The sequence below is a fragment of the Littorina saxatilis genome, linkage group LG1, assembly GCF_037325665.1.
Source record: "Littorina saxatilis isolate snail1 linkage group LG1, US_GU_Lsax_2.0, whole genome shotgun sequence".
NCBI classification, from domain to species: Eukaryota; Metazoa; Mollusca; class Gastropoda; order Littorinimorpha; family Littorinidae; genus Littorina; species Littorina saxatilis.
Genome location: NC_090245.1, coordinates 26,178,488 through 26,194,253, shown reverse-complemented (window position 1 = coordinate 26,194,253; position 15,766 = coordinate 26,178,488). Strand labels below are relative to the sequence as shown.

The 15,766-nt window shown below is 38.6% G+C and overlaps 1 protein-coding gene across 2 annotated transcripts in view; it reads left to right on the top strand.

The window, feature by feature from the left end:
- The window catches only part of LOC138965664 (short transient receptor potential channel 7-like), a 59,892-nt gene extending 53,665 nt beyond the window's left edge, over nucleotides 1–6,227 (top strand). For both annotated transcript variants that reach the window (XM_070337850.1, XM_070337842.1), the window contains one exon: nucleotides 745–6,227. In XM_070337850.1, the coding sequence (XP_070193951.1) occupies nucleotides 745–968 (224 nt within the window). In that variant the 3' untranslated portion in view covers nucleotides 969–6,227. The remainder of the gene's footprint in view (nucleotides 1–744) is intronic.
- The last annotated feature ends 9,539 nt before the right edge of the window (nucleotides 6,228–15,766 follow it).

Genomic DNA, 15,766 nt, shown 5'->3' with positions numbered 1-15,766 from the left:
TTTCCTGATTCCAAAAACATATATATATGATAGGTTGTATTCAAAACAAGCTCAGAAAGTTAACAAGAATACAGAAAAGCGCGCTTTCCTGCTTAGCACAATACGCTACCGCGCTAATCTGGCGTGTCAATATCACTACGTTTTGCACGTTGAAGGTGAGCGATTTCTTTCACGCGGGGATTGACGAAGCTGTACTGTCTTGGTGAAAAAATACAGTGCGTTCAGTTTCATCCCGTGAGTTCGACAGCTTCACTAAATGTAGTAATTTCGCCTTACGCGACTTGTCTTTAGAGTTTTTGTTCTTCCTGTATACGATTTATATATGCGTGCATGTTTTCATGGTACCGCGTAAATAGTTGTGTACATATTTGCATTAAATTCACCACAATTAAGATTTGTAGATCTATCCGAGTTTTCTTTCTTTTAATCTGTTGTTAGCAAAGAAAAGCTGAAGTGGAATGAGCATTGACATTAGAATAAGCATCCTAGTTCCAATCTGTCGTTACTGCAAGTTTGGATATTAACAATGATTCTGTTGTCACCACCACAGCACTGCTGTTGTCAATCTAATCACATCCTTCTTGCCAAGTGCTTTTGATATGACTTTGAGGAGATGCTATTTAAAAGCCGTAAACTCGTGTTATTACGATAGACGAGTACCTACATCAGTTTTGCTGTCGCCACTATGCTTGGTCATTGCTGATATCAGCCTACTCAAATTTTCATTGCCCTGTGTCTTTGCAGATGACTTTGAGGAGATTAAGCAGGATATTCTCAGCTTCCGCTTCGAGATCATGAACCAGTGGAAGGTGAAAGAAGCCATGCAGGACGAGATGTCGTCAAACGTCAAGAGCATTCTGCAGATGATCAACAAAAAGACCAACGGGAAGTCATCGCAATCTTCGCAATCTCTCGAATCTCAGCATTCCATCTCAGGGGACCCGGATGAACAGGATGAAGACCAGTAGTAGAAAGAAAACAGATATTGATATTGGTGTGCAAAGTGTGATTTTATCGTGGCCTGTTTTTGTGAGTTTTTGTGTGTGTATAGGGTGTTGTTGTTTTTTTTGCCATGCTGAATGTTTCTGGCTTTTTTCCTCCATGGCGGATTGTTTTCTTGTTTTCTTTTTTTGGTACGATTTTTTGGCCGAAAAAAGAGATATAATTATCATGCATGCGGATTTTTGTGTGGTGGAATTTCGAGTGGCCTGTGTTATAAGATTGCACAGGAAAATGGGGTTGGGTAGGATTGGATTAGGTTTTATTGATGTATTTGTTGTTTTTAATTGGTGATAGTGTTTTATTAATGGCACCATAACTGTCCCGTCTCGTCTGTTTCTCCTTTCTTTGATGTGTCTTTCTCCTTCTCATTATTCATACCTCCTATTCTTCTGTGACTCTTCCTTTTCCTCCCCCTTCTTCACCTCCCACTGCTACTTCTTCTTTCCCTCACGGCCACCGTTCCACTAAACAGTTCTCTTTCACCTCCTCTCCCCCCCCCCTCCCCTTTCTCTAATTTCTGTCTTCTCCACTTTCTCCTCGAACACTGTATCCTCTGCCTCCCGTCATTTGTCATTTTTGTCTGTTGCATATTGGGATCTGCTCTTACTTGTTACATTTGTGCGCACAACATCGTTGTTAATGTCTTGGATATATCTCTTCCTTGCAAGTGAACGGATGCGCTTAAGAAGAGAACAATTGTTATGCATTTTGGGCATTGACTTAATTTGAAGGGTATGTACATATGCCCGTTATTGTCATGCCACCAAATCAGTGTGATCACATTGGGACATTTTCAAGTATTAGACAGTGTAACTATGTACTCTTGTTTCACAAACCCTAACTTTTTGCGGAACTATGAAACTCTTTATGTTCACAGTCTTGCACGTTCTCGCTATCATGGCTGCGTTGTAGAATTACAGGGTGTGGGGTGTTTAGCGTCGATGACTCGTGTGGATATATGTATATAATACATGATGATGTGTACATGCCTGATGGAGACTGTATCCAATTTCCTTTCAATGACAATCCTTCCAATGAAAACAAGTTCTGCTCTATGTTTCAGATTTGGCCAGGCTTTTACATGGGATCCAACTATCCCTCCACTTGGACACATACCAAAACTCATCAACCTGACTGCTTCTTGTGCAGAGTGCGAATTTTTGTTGATTTAATTTTTCACACTGGCCTTTTAAGAAATTAATTCGTCAAAAAATCCCAGCTCTGCACTGAGAGCACGCAGCATGTTGAATTTTCGTATGTTTTCAAGAGGAGGGATGTTCTTATCCCATGTAAACACCAAGCCAGATTTGAGACGGTGAGCCCAATTGCTTTCAAAGATGGGAAGGACTGTGGCTTTAAAGGAATCTAGGATGTAAGATGCTCTGAGATATTGTGATATATATTTCAATCGATTTCAGCGTTCTTTCATGCCTTTTCTCTGTCTTTGATGTTGGACCGCTGTTCAAAGATGGTTGTTCATATAATCACAGTAAGTTGTCTCGTACGTCTGTTGCTGTTTCTATATGTGTGCACAGAAAGTGACCGCAAAATTGCTCACTTGTATAAATATCGGAATGCATTTATTTGAATTTCATACACACCTCAATCAAAATGTGTCTTGTCTTCTTATAAGTGTGGATGTTATGAGGGAGGGAAGGTCGCTTTTAATTCATTTTTTTCTGTTTTCTTTTTCAAATTTTTTTTTTAAACATTGCAAATTACCCATTTATATCTTTTGATCAGCTAAAAATGGACTTTACTGTTTTGTGAGTGAAGGGTTATAGAGGTTGAGTCGGGGAGGGGATGGGTGTGTGTGTGTGTGTGTGTGTATGTGTGTGTGTGTGTGTGTGTGTGTGTGTGTGTGTGTGTGTGTGTGTGTGTGTGTGTGTGTGTGTGTGTGTGTGTGTAAGTTGAGAACTTGAATGCTGTTTTATTATTTCAAACTTTGGATGGCAAATGTTGCACATGTTTTATTGTTCTGTTTACGATCGGTTAAGATTTGCCTACTGTCCAACACAAATCAGTCAGTGCAATTGTATTCACGTTGAGTCTTTTCTCTGGATTTTCGTTACGTTTCACGATGTCAGTGTGATCCGTTTTCACTTTTATTCAAATTTGGTTTTCAGTAATTTAGTTACGCTTTTGTTTCATTTTTGGGGGTGGTTGTGTTTCTTTATTCCGATCATCGTGCATTGGTAACAATGGGTGTAGACTCCAGCAGTTTTGCCGGTGTGAAGATTGATCTCGTCATGTTGTTTTTTTCTCCTCCTCTCCCTTTTCCTCGGCTTCTCCTACGTATGATCAAGCCTGACAGTCGTCCGCAACAGTTTTGAAGCATCCCACTGCGCCATTGTAGTCCTACTTGCTCAAGAAACACATTTCATGTATTGAAAGACTGACAAATCATAAGGTGGAGGTTATAGAGTCAACTAATACCGACGAAAGTCACAGTTTTCATTTTCTTCCTGCGTCTTTGTGTCTTGACCAGTACTCTTGATTGTGGTACCGTTGTGTTCCTAAGACGCTGCACTTGCCTTTGATATAAGGCTCACTGTGTATAACTGGATCCCTTAATGCTTGCCAAATAATCATAAAACAATATACGTTCCCCTCTCCCTCTCCACTTATTTTGTATTTCTCCTAATATTTGCAAAGTAGCATTGGGTAAAAACTCCTCAAGGCAGAAACAGACAGCAAGTCTAAGTTAAACTGTGACTTTATACTAAGAATTATGTGTTCAACATTTAGCATCTTGTTCTGATGCTCAGTCCTGTGAACTAAACCAAATTTAGAACAACCCGCGAAATGTATATCATATTTCGCACTGTGAAGCGCCTTGAGAAAAGTCCTCCTAGACTTTCTTAGACATATGCATTTGTCATATAAAACTACGTAACAGCTCACTAAGGCATGAATGGCGTAATCAATGTTTTGAACGGATTGATGATTATTTGTAATAAGTAAGGTGAAACTTGTAAAATGATGATATCCGTTTGTGTTACTCAGAGCAGAAAAATGGTCAATGGTTGTATGTCTATCATCAAATGTATTTGGTCTATGTAATCATATCTCTTTGTCATAAGAAAAATGAATAATGAATGTATATATTCTTAATAATGGATGTCTCATGTGAACTATTTTTTGTACCGATTTAAGTGCATTATTGTTGTGAATTTTTCTCATCCCGCATGATTTTTTTAACGTTACCGAGTGCATTAATCCATGTGATTTGTGTATTTCAAAGTAAACCATTTTTATTTAGTATGAATTATTGATTTTTTTTTTATTGTGTGTGACAAGTTGCCCAAACAGTGGTTTAACTAATATTCATGTGACAGGGGAGGCTACCGCTCCTTTCACAGCAGACTCTGCACCCGAGTTGTTGGCCTTTAAGTCAACACCGGTGGATTGTGGAACTCTGTTTGTGATGGGGTCTGGTGGTTTCCGATTGTCTGTATGTTCATGGAAACCTTCGGGTTTGCATAACAGTTTTTATAGGGCTAAGAAATTAGCCCTAACATTTTCAGTCCTGTTTGATTGCACTTTGCCTCCCGAGGTGATCGTAGTGTTTCGGCACTCGGTTACATTCAAATTTGCATTTTGAAGACATTATTAATGCTCATGATGTTTTTTATCAGTTTGTATGTTTCTTGTGATATGTGAAAGGTGACCTGTTTATAACTACTTCATGATCACATGTGATACGAAGCCTTTCATCGTTCTCAGAGTATTAACTGTATACTTATGCATGACACCAAAAATCGCACAATGTTATGTGAGAGTGCGTGATACCACCGTCTCAATATTTTATTCTATTTCTACCCCCCGCGGGTTGGGGGGAAGAATTTACCCGATGCTCCCCAGCATGTCGTAAGAGGCGACTAACGGATTCTGTTTCTCCTTTTACCCTTGTTGAGTGTTTCTTGTATAGAATATAGTCAATGTTTGTAAAGATTTTAGTCAAGCAGTATGTAAGAAATGTTAAGTCCTTTGTACTGGAAACTTGCATTCTGCCAGTAAGGTCATATATTGTACTGCGTTGCAAGCCCCATGAGCAATTTTTTTATTAGTGCTTTTGTGAACAAGAAACAATTGACAAGTGGCTCTATCCCATCCCCCGCCCTTTCCCCGTCGCGATATAACCTTGAACGGTTGAAAACGACGTTAAACACCAAATAAAGAAAGATAGAAAGAAAGAATTTTCTTTCTCGTGTTTCTAGCCATTGCACAATTTTACTTCAGAATGAACGAACCCGCCGTGTGATAGGTGTCTGTTGTCGTGATTTAGAAATCGCACAATATTTACTATATTCATGCCATGTCATCCTACCTAGTTCTGAAATATACAGTCGAACCTGTCTATAACGACCACCTAAGGGACCAACCAAAGGTGGTCTTTAAAGGCAGGTAGTCGTTGTGAAAAGGTGAGTTATACAGGAAAGAATCTCGTCGGTCGGGTGTTTCTTGGGGGCGGTCGTAATGGGCAGGTGGTCGTTATCAAGAGGTGACCGTCAGGGCAGGTTCGACTGTACATTCCTTACCGTGTGTGCGATCATGTACACCACCACAGAGTGCACGTGAGACACGAGCCTCCCTCCAATTGGATACGTACCGACATGCTAGCTGCTTCACTGCTGCACGGAGTGGGCATTGTTTCAGTGCTGGATTACTTTTCCAGGTTGACATGATGCCCGTAAAGCCTGGTATCTTATTTGGGCGAAGACTTTGACACTGAACTTTCGGTCAAAATACTTTGCGAAGTCAACTTCGAGCTCAATCAATTAAAGGACAGCCTTAACAAAATAAATTCAGAAAAAGATTCCCACTTTGAAGAGAAAGCATCCCAGCCAGGCTTGATTTTTTGCATATGTTCAAGTGGCAGGATGCTTTTATCCCATCAAAAAGCCAGGACAGAGCAGTGATGGTTGACACAAGGATTTCCCAACGCGAGTAGGAAGGTACGCTAAGTATCATGGACACATTATCCGTACTTACGCGATCACAGTGTGTATAAGTGTTGTAATGCTCAAACTTCATAAATACTTTAGTGTTTACATTCAAAAACAAAAACACGTGTCACACTTCTTTAATTCACACTGTGTTCAAAATTGTTACAGTAAACGTGTGCAAATGTGGAATACTTGTATTCACAGTGTAGCTTTAACTCATCCCAGACATACACATTTTACTTGCGTTACTTCTTTTTATCTGGAACTGGAGTGCCACGACGTTACCATACTTTAATTTTTTTTTTTTTTTTTTTTTTTTTCTATTTACCATCCGAATATAGAAATTAGTTTGATCACTTTCTTGATATTTAAGTTTACACATCCTCCTCCAATTCTCGCTTTTTTTCCGTTTATGTTTGGATCGATTTAGACAGATTTGTTTCTTGTTCCCTTCTTCCTTTCTTTCTTTTTCTCTTCAGTTTGTCGGAAGCATGTTGTACAAGTTGGGACACACTGGCGGCAACAGCCTGAATAATTTTCCGAACTTAACCCTTTCAATTGCTGTATGTTTATCAGTAACCCATGCGTTATATAACCGCTATGGTGTCTTTTTGCAATCATCGAGGCCTTTCGTACTGTCAGACGTATGGATGCGGTTGAAAGTCATAAACGATTCATTTCTTGTTGTTTGGTCATTCACTCTCGTCTTTCGACACATCTTTAACAGAATTTGTGACAGCTGTGTGTGTGTGTGATAAGGTATTGTGGGGGGGGGGGGTGTGCATGGGGTTAGGGAGACGGAAGGATTGAGGAGGAGGGGTAGAGAGACTGAGAATGGGGCCATATTTTGTTCTCTCTCTTTTTTTCGTGAGTTTCAAAGGCGCGCGCGCAAGATGCGTATGTTAGTGCAGGGTACATTGTGAGCAAAATACACACAACATAAACATACATCCTTCAGCCAAAGTGGGTACGCTGTTTGTCAACTGTAACTGAAAGAATAAAGCACACTAAAAGCATACATAGGAAACCATTGCCTTACGCTTAATTCGTAACAAGGTTGGAGGGTGGGTGGGGTGAGTGGCTGAGTGGTAGGATAAAAACTAAACCTGGCACCCAAGATGAAGAAGCAGTGCAGAGGGCTAAGACAATTCAAAGTTGTTGTTTTATTTCTTTGAATGTGTATATATGTTACAGTAAATTCATCAAACCAGTAAATTTGTACATTTACTGAAATTTTCAGTAAATTTTTAAATTTCCTGGGTGTCAAACTCAGTAAATTTGTAAATTTCCTGAATTTTTCAGTGAATTGGTAAATTTACGGAGTGAATTTACAAATTGACTGGTTTGATGAATTTACTGTAACATATATATATATAGGCTACGTACTATATTACTGACAAAATAAAGTTAGAGCGCAATGAAAGACTTTGCTTTCCTTCTCGTTTCCCCCCAACTTCTGTTCATATCTTTTCTATCAATCAATCAATGAGGCTTATATCGCGCATATTCCGTGGGTACAGTTCTAGGCGCTCTGCAGTGATGCCGTGTGAGATGAAATTTTACACGGCCAGTAGATTGCAGCCATTTCGGCGCATATTTACCTTTCACGGCCTATTATTCCAAGTCACACGGGTATAGGTAGACAATTATTAACTGTGCCTAAGCAATTTTGCCAGGAAAGACCCTTTTGTCAATCGTGGGATCTTTAACGTGCACACCCAATGTAGTGTACACGGGGGGAGGTTCGGACACCGAAGAGAGTCTGCACACAAAGTTGACTCTGTGAAATAAATTTCCGCCGAACCTGGGATCGAACTCACGCTGACAGCGGCCAACTGAATACAAATCCAGCGCGCTACCAACTGAGCTATATTCCGTTCCATGCAGCTTTGCTTTTTCTTTTTGTTTCCTTCTGTGTTTGTTAGTCCCGAAGAAGCCTCCATTAGGCGAAAGTTTGATTTGATTTTGTATGTTCTGTCCTTGCATTGTTTGTACAGACTGCTTTTGACGGTTTTTCAACTTTGCTCATCTGATTTTAAGTTTGTTTCGTTGTCCTTTGCTTCTGTTTATTTCTGTGGTGATTTTGTATTGACTGAATGTTTACTTTATTGGTTGTCTGTGTAAACAAACAAAATGTGCAGTACAGTTTTTATTTATTTTATGTATTTGCACATGTGGTATCATGTGAGAACAGAGCATACATTGTCATTTCTATCATAGTTTGTACCTGATAAGATGTAGATAATTTTCTTCTCGTATTGGAGATAACGTAAAACGGTCATACACGTAAAATTCCACTCGTGCAAAAAACACGAGTGTACGTGGGAGTTTCAGCCCACGAACGTATGGACGCCTCGGGCTATTTGTTTTCCTTTTTTGATAACTTTAGGGACGTGATATTTGTAGTTGTAGAATGGTGTTGATGCAGTCAAGATGAAATCAATCTACATTGACTTTCCTTCAATCGGCATGACTTTATCTTGAGTGAAAGCTAACACTAACATTCTAAGAAGGATCCGTTAGTGTACTGATTTGATGGGTGTTACAAGTGGATAGAAGTATGTGTACACGAGTTTTTCAGTTTTCCTGTTTCGATCTGTGATACATAACAGGCAATAAACATTGAAGAGGCTAATCACTAGCGAGGGGCTTCACGCCGTGGATCGTGTAACTCTGCATTTGCGCCACCGCAACTTTTTCAGTGCATTACGCGGACGAAGTAGCACGCTGCAAGATAGGTCTCTCACAGAAAATGAAAATTTGTAGGACTTTCAGGCATCATCTAGATTCTTCATTAGTACATTTTAAAGAAGTATATACTCAAGGTCTAAGGTACGTGCTTTTTTAGTCGAAATGTCAGGTTTCGGCAGTTCTGAAGTCCGATTTCTGCTGGAATTGTAGCTGAAATTGCACGATTTGTCCCTTCCCTCGTAACTTCAACGAAACAGCACTAGTTGATGCATTCCCGTGATGATATCCTGTGAGCTAAACATGTCCTTTGTATTCTTGATGAATGCTGTTGCACAATTTTGTCTTTGGGTGACGCACGCGGCAAAAGAAAACACAAACAATTAGACTTCATGTTATACGCCACCGATGCTTGGTGTAATTCGCCACCGCAATTTCACGTCTTGGATGTTATTCGCCACCGCAACTGTCTAATGAATTGCATAATATGTTGAAGAGTTCAGTGATTCTGTCACTTCCAATTGAAAATATTGATTTGACACGTACGCTCACATGGTGACAATCGTACAACACACACTCACCATGTGGTACGAAGGATTAAAGCTGCTATTAGGAAATCAGAATTTGGAAAGAATTTTTTTTTTAATTTTTGCAGATGGGCGGAATTAATTTACAGTTTTGAAATGGTGGAGGAAAACAAACTGGTAGGACCCGGAAGAAAACCACTGACGACAAGCTTTTAATGCATAGCGTAAACCCAAATTCACTTTATGAACTGTCCCGGCAAGGGATTGAACCCGCGGCCAAGGAAATCAAGCGGATCATAGGGGCAGTACGCTATCCATCCTGCCATTCGTCGCCTTACACTAAGTAATGTTCAAACCATGCGGAACGTTTTTGTACATTCTTGTATGTGTAGTCAATCTTCCGAATGTAAATGAATGCATAAGAGAACATGAGGACAAACTTTTCATCAGCGTGCCTTCCTAAAAGTGAAATCTCATTGGTGAAAACGTTGGTCTTCATGTTCTGATGTGTCTTTATTTTGCTGCGTAATCTGTTCAGATCATCACTAGCAGTCATCGATGCATTTCCCACTTGTAAATATAGTATTTTTTTCACTCTTACGGGTAAGCACTGTTATATTTCCTATTGATGTCATCATACCCTAAACCTCTTGAATCTCACAGTCCCAGGGATTGTTTTTTGGGGGGTCATATATATAAGCACATTCCAGTACATGTGGGTTATACACTCAAGTACAGATAAGCATACTTTTCATACAGAAGAAGAAGAAGAAGAAGAAGAAGAAGAAGAAGAAGAAGAAGAAGAAGAAGAAGAAGAAGAAGAAATACTACAGTTTGATTTGTCAACTCATGGTGCCTTTAAATCCTTTGCATAGGCAACATCACGCCACGCCCCTGAGTTTAAAACTTGCAGCACTAAAGTTAAAATGCTCCTATCAATTGCTGTCAGTTTTGTGACAAAAATAAAGGTTTAAATGCCTCCACGATGTTGATGCGTTTGAAAATAACAATTTGCGTAGTGCGGTGGCGAATAACAAAAAATGCGGTGGCGAGTTACATCTAACATTGAATTGATTCGGTGGCGAATTACAGAGAGTTGTTGACACTCTGTTTTTATCTGCTTCTTGCAAAGTATATATGGAACTATATACAGAGAAACTACACGTGGAGATTCATTAAACATTAAAGTTATCAGTGAACATGTCCAAGAATAACCAGTAATCTCCGTTTTGTTGCATTTGACGCAGAAACTGAAAATATGCCCAAAACATGGGGAAACGAGAAGAAAAACAGATCGTCACGATCACCAGGGCCATCAAAGCATCACAAAATATATACAGAAATATAGCTAAGGATATAAGTTAGTGAAATGCAACACTTGAGAACATGCTGAGTGCCTAGCATTCTAACAATTTAATATATCATTCGAGAGACCTACCTCGCAGCTTGCCTCTTCGTCGGCGTGAAGCGATAAAAAGTTGCGGTGGCGCAAATGCAGAGTTACACGATCCACGGCGTGAGCTTGTCGGAAACGTGTTTCCGACGCACCCATCACCAGTGATTGGCCTCTCCAATGTTATTACGAGGTTTTGCAAGAAAAGGTAACTCTCCCACAACCCATACAAACCCGACGGAGTTATTTTCGGAATCCGTTTATCAAAATGCTATGGTGGTGGTAAGAGTGACGTTAGGCTAGTCAATGCGAAATTTGTGTCCGATTCGTTTTTGGTATCATGTTTTTCCTTATCGTCATGTTTTTTTTTGTCTCGGGCACTTCTGTCTGCGTTTTCTTGGTCACCTTTTAAATCTGTTTAAAAACATCCTTTCAATCAGTCACCATTATTCTTTTACGAAGAAAAGGCATGGCTTCTTCGCCAACACCCTTGTCCAGGTTCTGCAGTTTTACTCAGTTCAGTGCTGTAAGAAATATGCATTGTTAATTTCTTGTTGGCATAATGCCGTTAAAATTTAAACAGAAAACAAACAAAAAATTCACGATCGGTGGGCTAGGGTACGCACTACCCTTCCACTTAAATATTTTCAAAGCTCCGACCTCCCACCTAGCTACTGCATTCCCCCCTCCTCCCCACCTTCACCCCCTTTTCATCTATCTCCCCGCCCCCAGCCTGCCCCCCCCCCCCCCCCCCCCTCACACACACACCTACGAAGCACCCTTTCCACCCCAACAAAAAGAATATAAAACAACAGAAACAACAAAAACGACAACAACAACACAACAAAAACCTATTAACACTACCTGTGATACTCTTCATGGATGTCCTCGCCGTCGTTAAAGTTTTGTCAGTCTTACCGTTGGAAGTGTCTTCTAACAAAGATCATTGTCGTGTGTAAATTGCTCGTTCACCTGTCATGTGTCTTGTCAGGAGCTGCCTCATGGATGTGTGTGTCTCTGCACCAGCTATTAATTTGCTCGTCACGTTGACAAGATGATGAAAGTTGGCTGATGCCCCTTTGTTGTGCTCATAATGTCTTCTCTCAAATGTACATGCAGTCGATTCTTGTTATTCTTGTCTTGGTCTATGCATCTTTGTATCACGTTAGTAGCCTTGATACAAGAGAAATGTGCTTTACAGTTCTGTCAGAGAAAAAATCAGTTCTTAACACACACGTGTGATGGCGTGTTAACTCTTCTCTGCCACATCCGTTTTATACCAAGTGTGTAAATTGTGTGTGTGTGTGTGTGTGTGCGTGTGTGTTAGAGAAAGAGAGAGAGGGACAGACAGACAGACAGACAGACAGACAGACAGACAGACAGACAGACAGACAGACAGACAGACAGACAGACAGAGAGAGAGAGTAGACTCTACATATTGGTATGCTAAAAAGACCTCTATGTCCGATTGAATCAGGTATAGGTTCATTCTTATAAGGCACTCTTCTTTTTCTGTTATTTTTTTTTTCATATACTTTTTCATGGAAGTGTACGTTTTTCAAATATATTACGTCATTCAGTAGTCTTTTTTCATGACAAATAATTGCGATTCTCCTCGGTGAGTGAACATATGCCCTAGGTAGGGACGTTTTTTTTTTATTTTTTAATCTATTTATTTCTTGTAACATGCAGATTTTACTTTTATTTATTTATTTATTTATATTTAAATGTTGATATGTATTCATTTTACTAATTTACTTTTTTGCACATACAAATATATTAATTAATTTATTTCTGTAATACCCTTCTTAATGCTGTCTTTACTGGATGCATGAAAAGAATATGTCTTTCATCTTTGATCATCTTTGTTTTGTATAACCAATCACGGTGTCAATTACAATCATATATATGTTCATTAATATGTTGCAAGTCACAAATTGTACATTTTGTAATAACTTGGATATAGATTAATTTGGATTACTACTTAATTCTTGCATTTTATCTGTGCTCTCGATGCTTGTTTTAATTTTTTTTAGCAGTTTGAATTCATGTTTGTGGCAGTCCGGCCTTCTCTTTCTCTCTCTCTCTCTCCCTTTTTTTGCCTTGGGCTCATTTGAATGAAATGTGTTCCCTTTTGCCAAAATGCTACTGTTATTCAGCTGTATATTTTGGTTATTCATTTAATAGTTACTTCGTACGATCAGTTCTTCTTGTTCTTTCTGTCTTTTTTTTACTTTCCTGCTTTATTATCATTGGCTTTTCCCTCAAATACAAATGGACAAAACTGACCGAGTAAGATAATTAAATTATTACATTTATTAAAGGAAATTGTTAAAGAACACACACACAAAAGTTTTATTATTATAAATGAAATACATACATTTCGGCTTTAGCCATAAATGATTGTATGACAAGCAGGAAGCAACCACTGCTAATGGTCCGTTTGAGTTCTAAACTAAAATCAATCTAAATCTTTCTGATCATCACATGCTTAATATCTTACATTATGTTGTGTAAAGAGTGTAAAACGCAGATACTTTTCACGGCTCGTGCACCAAATCAACATTTTCTTTCAATTATTCTCATGAATTAATCAGGCATAGCCATGCTTGTTGCAATTAAATATCACACATTAGGTGTAATTGATTTATTTGTGTTGCCTGTGTGTAGTTTAACGGTTCCTATAATTTGGGTGTGATCCTTATATAGTGAGCACACGCACGAATGCGTGCACACATGTAGACATGCAAGCACACATGCACAAACACAAATGCACACACACACACACACACACACACACACACACACACACACACACACACACACACACACACACACACACAAGAACATGCACACGTACACCAGTGATGGGCCAAGCCATTTTCTGATTTTTACAAAAACGAATCAAGGTTCAAACCGTTCACTTTGTTACACCAAACCATGAAACACAATGATAACGTTACACACACACACACACACAGCAATATGTCTTGTGCTCAGTGATGTTGAATGCTTTTGTCATTATTAATACCACTTCTGCCCATGTTTAAATTTGTGCCACATATATGGCCATGCTAGCCAATATCATAATACTTTTTTCAGTGTTAATTCTTCTATAAATGTTAGTTATTTTCTTGCATTTGTTCCTTTTTCTTTATGAATGATTTGCTTCTTCATTGTCAAATAAAACATGCATTTCTTATTGTGGTTGTCATATTAAAGGAGGGGGGAGGGGGGAGGGTAGTAGTCTGGCAGTTTAAACTCGTGAAGAGAATAATCGCTTCTATGAAATCATATCTGCAAAGTTAGATACAAACCTGGTCCTGGCAGGCAGAAACATTACTAATATTTTTCTTTTTACATTTAGTCAAGTTTTGACTAAATGTTTTAACGTAGAGGGGGAATTGAGACGAGGGTCGTGGTGTATGTGTGTGTGTGTGTGTGTGTCTGTCTGTGCGGGTGTGTGTGTAGAGCAATTCAGACCAAACTACTGGACCAATCTTTATGAAATTTGACATGAGAGTTCCTGAGAATGATATCCCCGGACGTTTTTTTCTTTTTTTCGATAAATACCTTTCATGATGTCATATCCGGCTTTTTGTAAAAGTTGAGGCGGCACTGTCACACCCTCATTTTTCAATCAAATTGATTGAAATTTTGGCCAAGCAATCTTCGACGAAGGCCGGACTTCGGTATTGCATTTCAGCTTGGTGGCTTAAAAATGAATTAATGACTTTGGTCATTAAAAATCTGAAAATTGTAAAAAAAAAATTTTTTTTATAAAACGATCCAAATTTACGTTCATCTTATTCTTCGTCATTTTCTGATTCCAAAAACATATAAATATGTTATATTTGGATTAAAAACAAGCTCTGAAAATTAAAAATATAACAATTATGATCAAAATTAAATTTTCGAAATCAATTTAAAAACACTTTCATCTTATTCCTTGTCGGTTCCTGATTCCAAAAACATATAGATATGATATGTTTGGATTAAAAACACGCTCAGAAAGTTAAAACAAAGAGAGGTACAGAAAAGCGTGCTATCCTTCTCAGCGCAACTACTACCCCGCTCTTCTTGTCAATTTTACTGCCTTTGCCACGCGCGGTGAACTGACGATGCTACGAGTATACGGTCTTGCTGAAAAATTGCATTGCGTTCAGTTTTATTCTGTGAGTTCGACAGCTTGACTAAATGTTGTATATTCGCCTTACGCGACTTGTTAAAGAACTGATTTAACCAACTCCAGTCTATGTAACTTATATAAATGAAAAACAGTTAACATACTATTAGCAAGTAAAATCCTTGCAGAATAAACAAATGAAAGTGCAATGCAAAAAAACCTAAGATTGCATTGGCTGTCTTTAAAAACTTGTGAATATAAATTTTAAACATCTGTAAAAAAAAAAATTAAAAAAAGGAAACCATGTAGGGTGATCGTAAGTGTTCAGTTATTATTTTTCTGAATAAAACATAAGAAAAAGTACATGCAGTTCTTGTGTTTTGATTTAAAAATGCGCGATATGCAAAGGAGAAGATTGCGTTTATTGCAAAGACAAGATTAATCAATGCTTTTATTTATTATTGCTTGCTTTTTCTTGTTACTGGTGTTTTGTTTCATAAACTCTAGTGTTAAAACAGCAATTTAAATGTTGTACATTCTGCCTCTTGGTAAGGCATTATGTTAAATAGTTTGATGTCCTATTTTTTTTCTCAGTGTTTTAACAATGTTTGTAAAAGTGATGCAATACTCATTGTCTTGACAAATACTTGTCTCTCTGCGGGTTCAGATTGTACAGTCAATAAAAAACTTTATCACCTGTGAATCATTTCATCAGTTGTTTTAGTTGTTTGAGCTCTGTGTGTGTGTGTGTGTGTGTGTGTGTGTGTGTGTGTGTGAGTGTGTGTGTGAGTGTGTGAGTGTGTGTGTGTGTGAGTGTGCATGCATGTATTTATCTTTGTATGAGTTTGTAAGGGCACAAGTGTGGGCACTCACATGATTGCATGTGTGTGTGTGTGTGTGTGTGTGTGTGTGTGTGTGTGTGTGAGAGAGAGAGAGAGAGAGAGAGAGAGAGAGAGAGAGAGAGAGAGAGTCACAAAAACAGCAACGACAACATACAGCAACAAAAACATTTGCTGAAATTTCTGTAAAAAATGTCTTTTTTTTATCCACAACAGTTTTAAAAATACTACAGGTTACAATA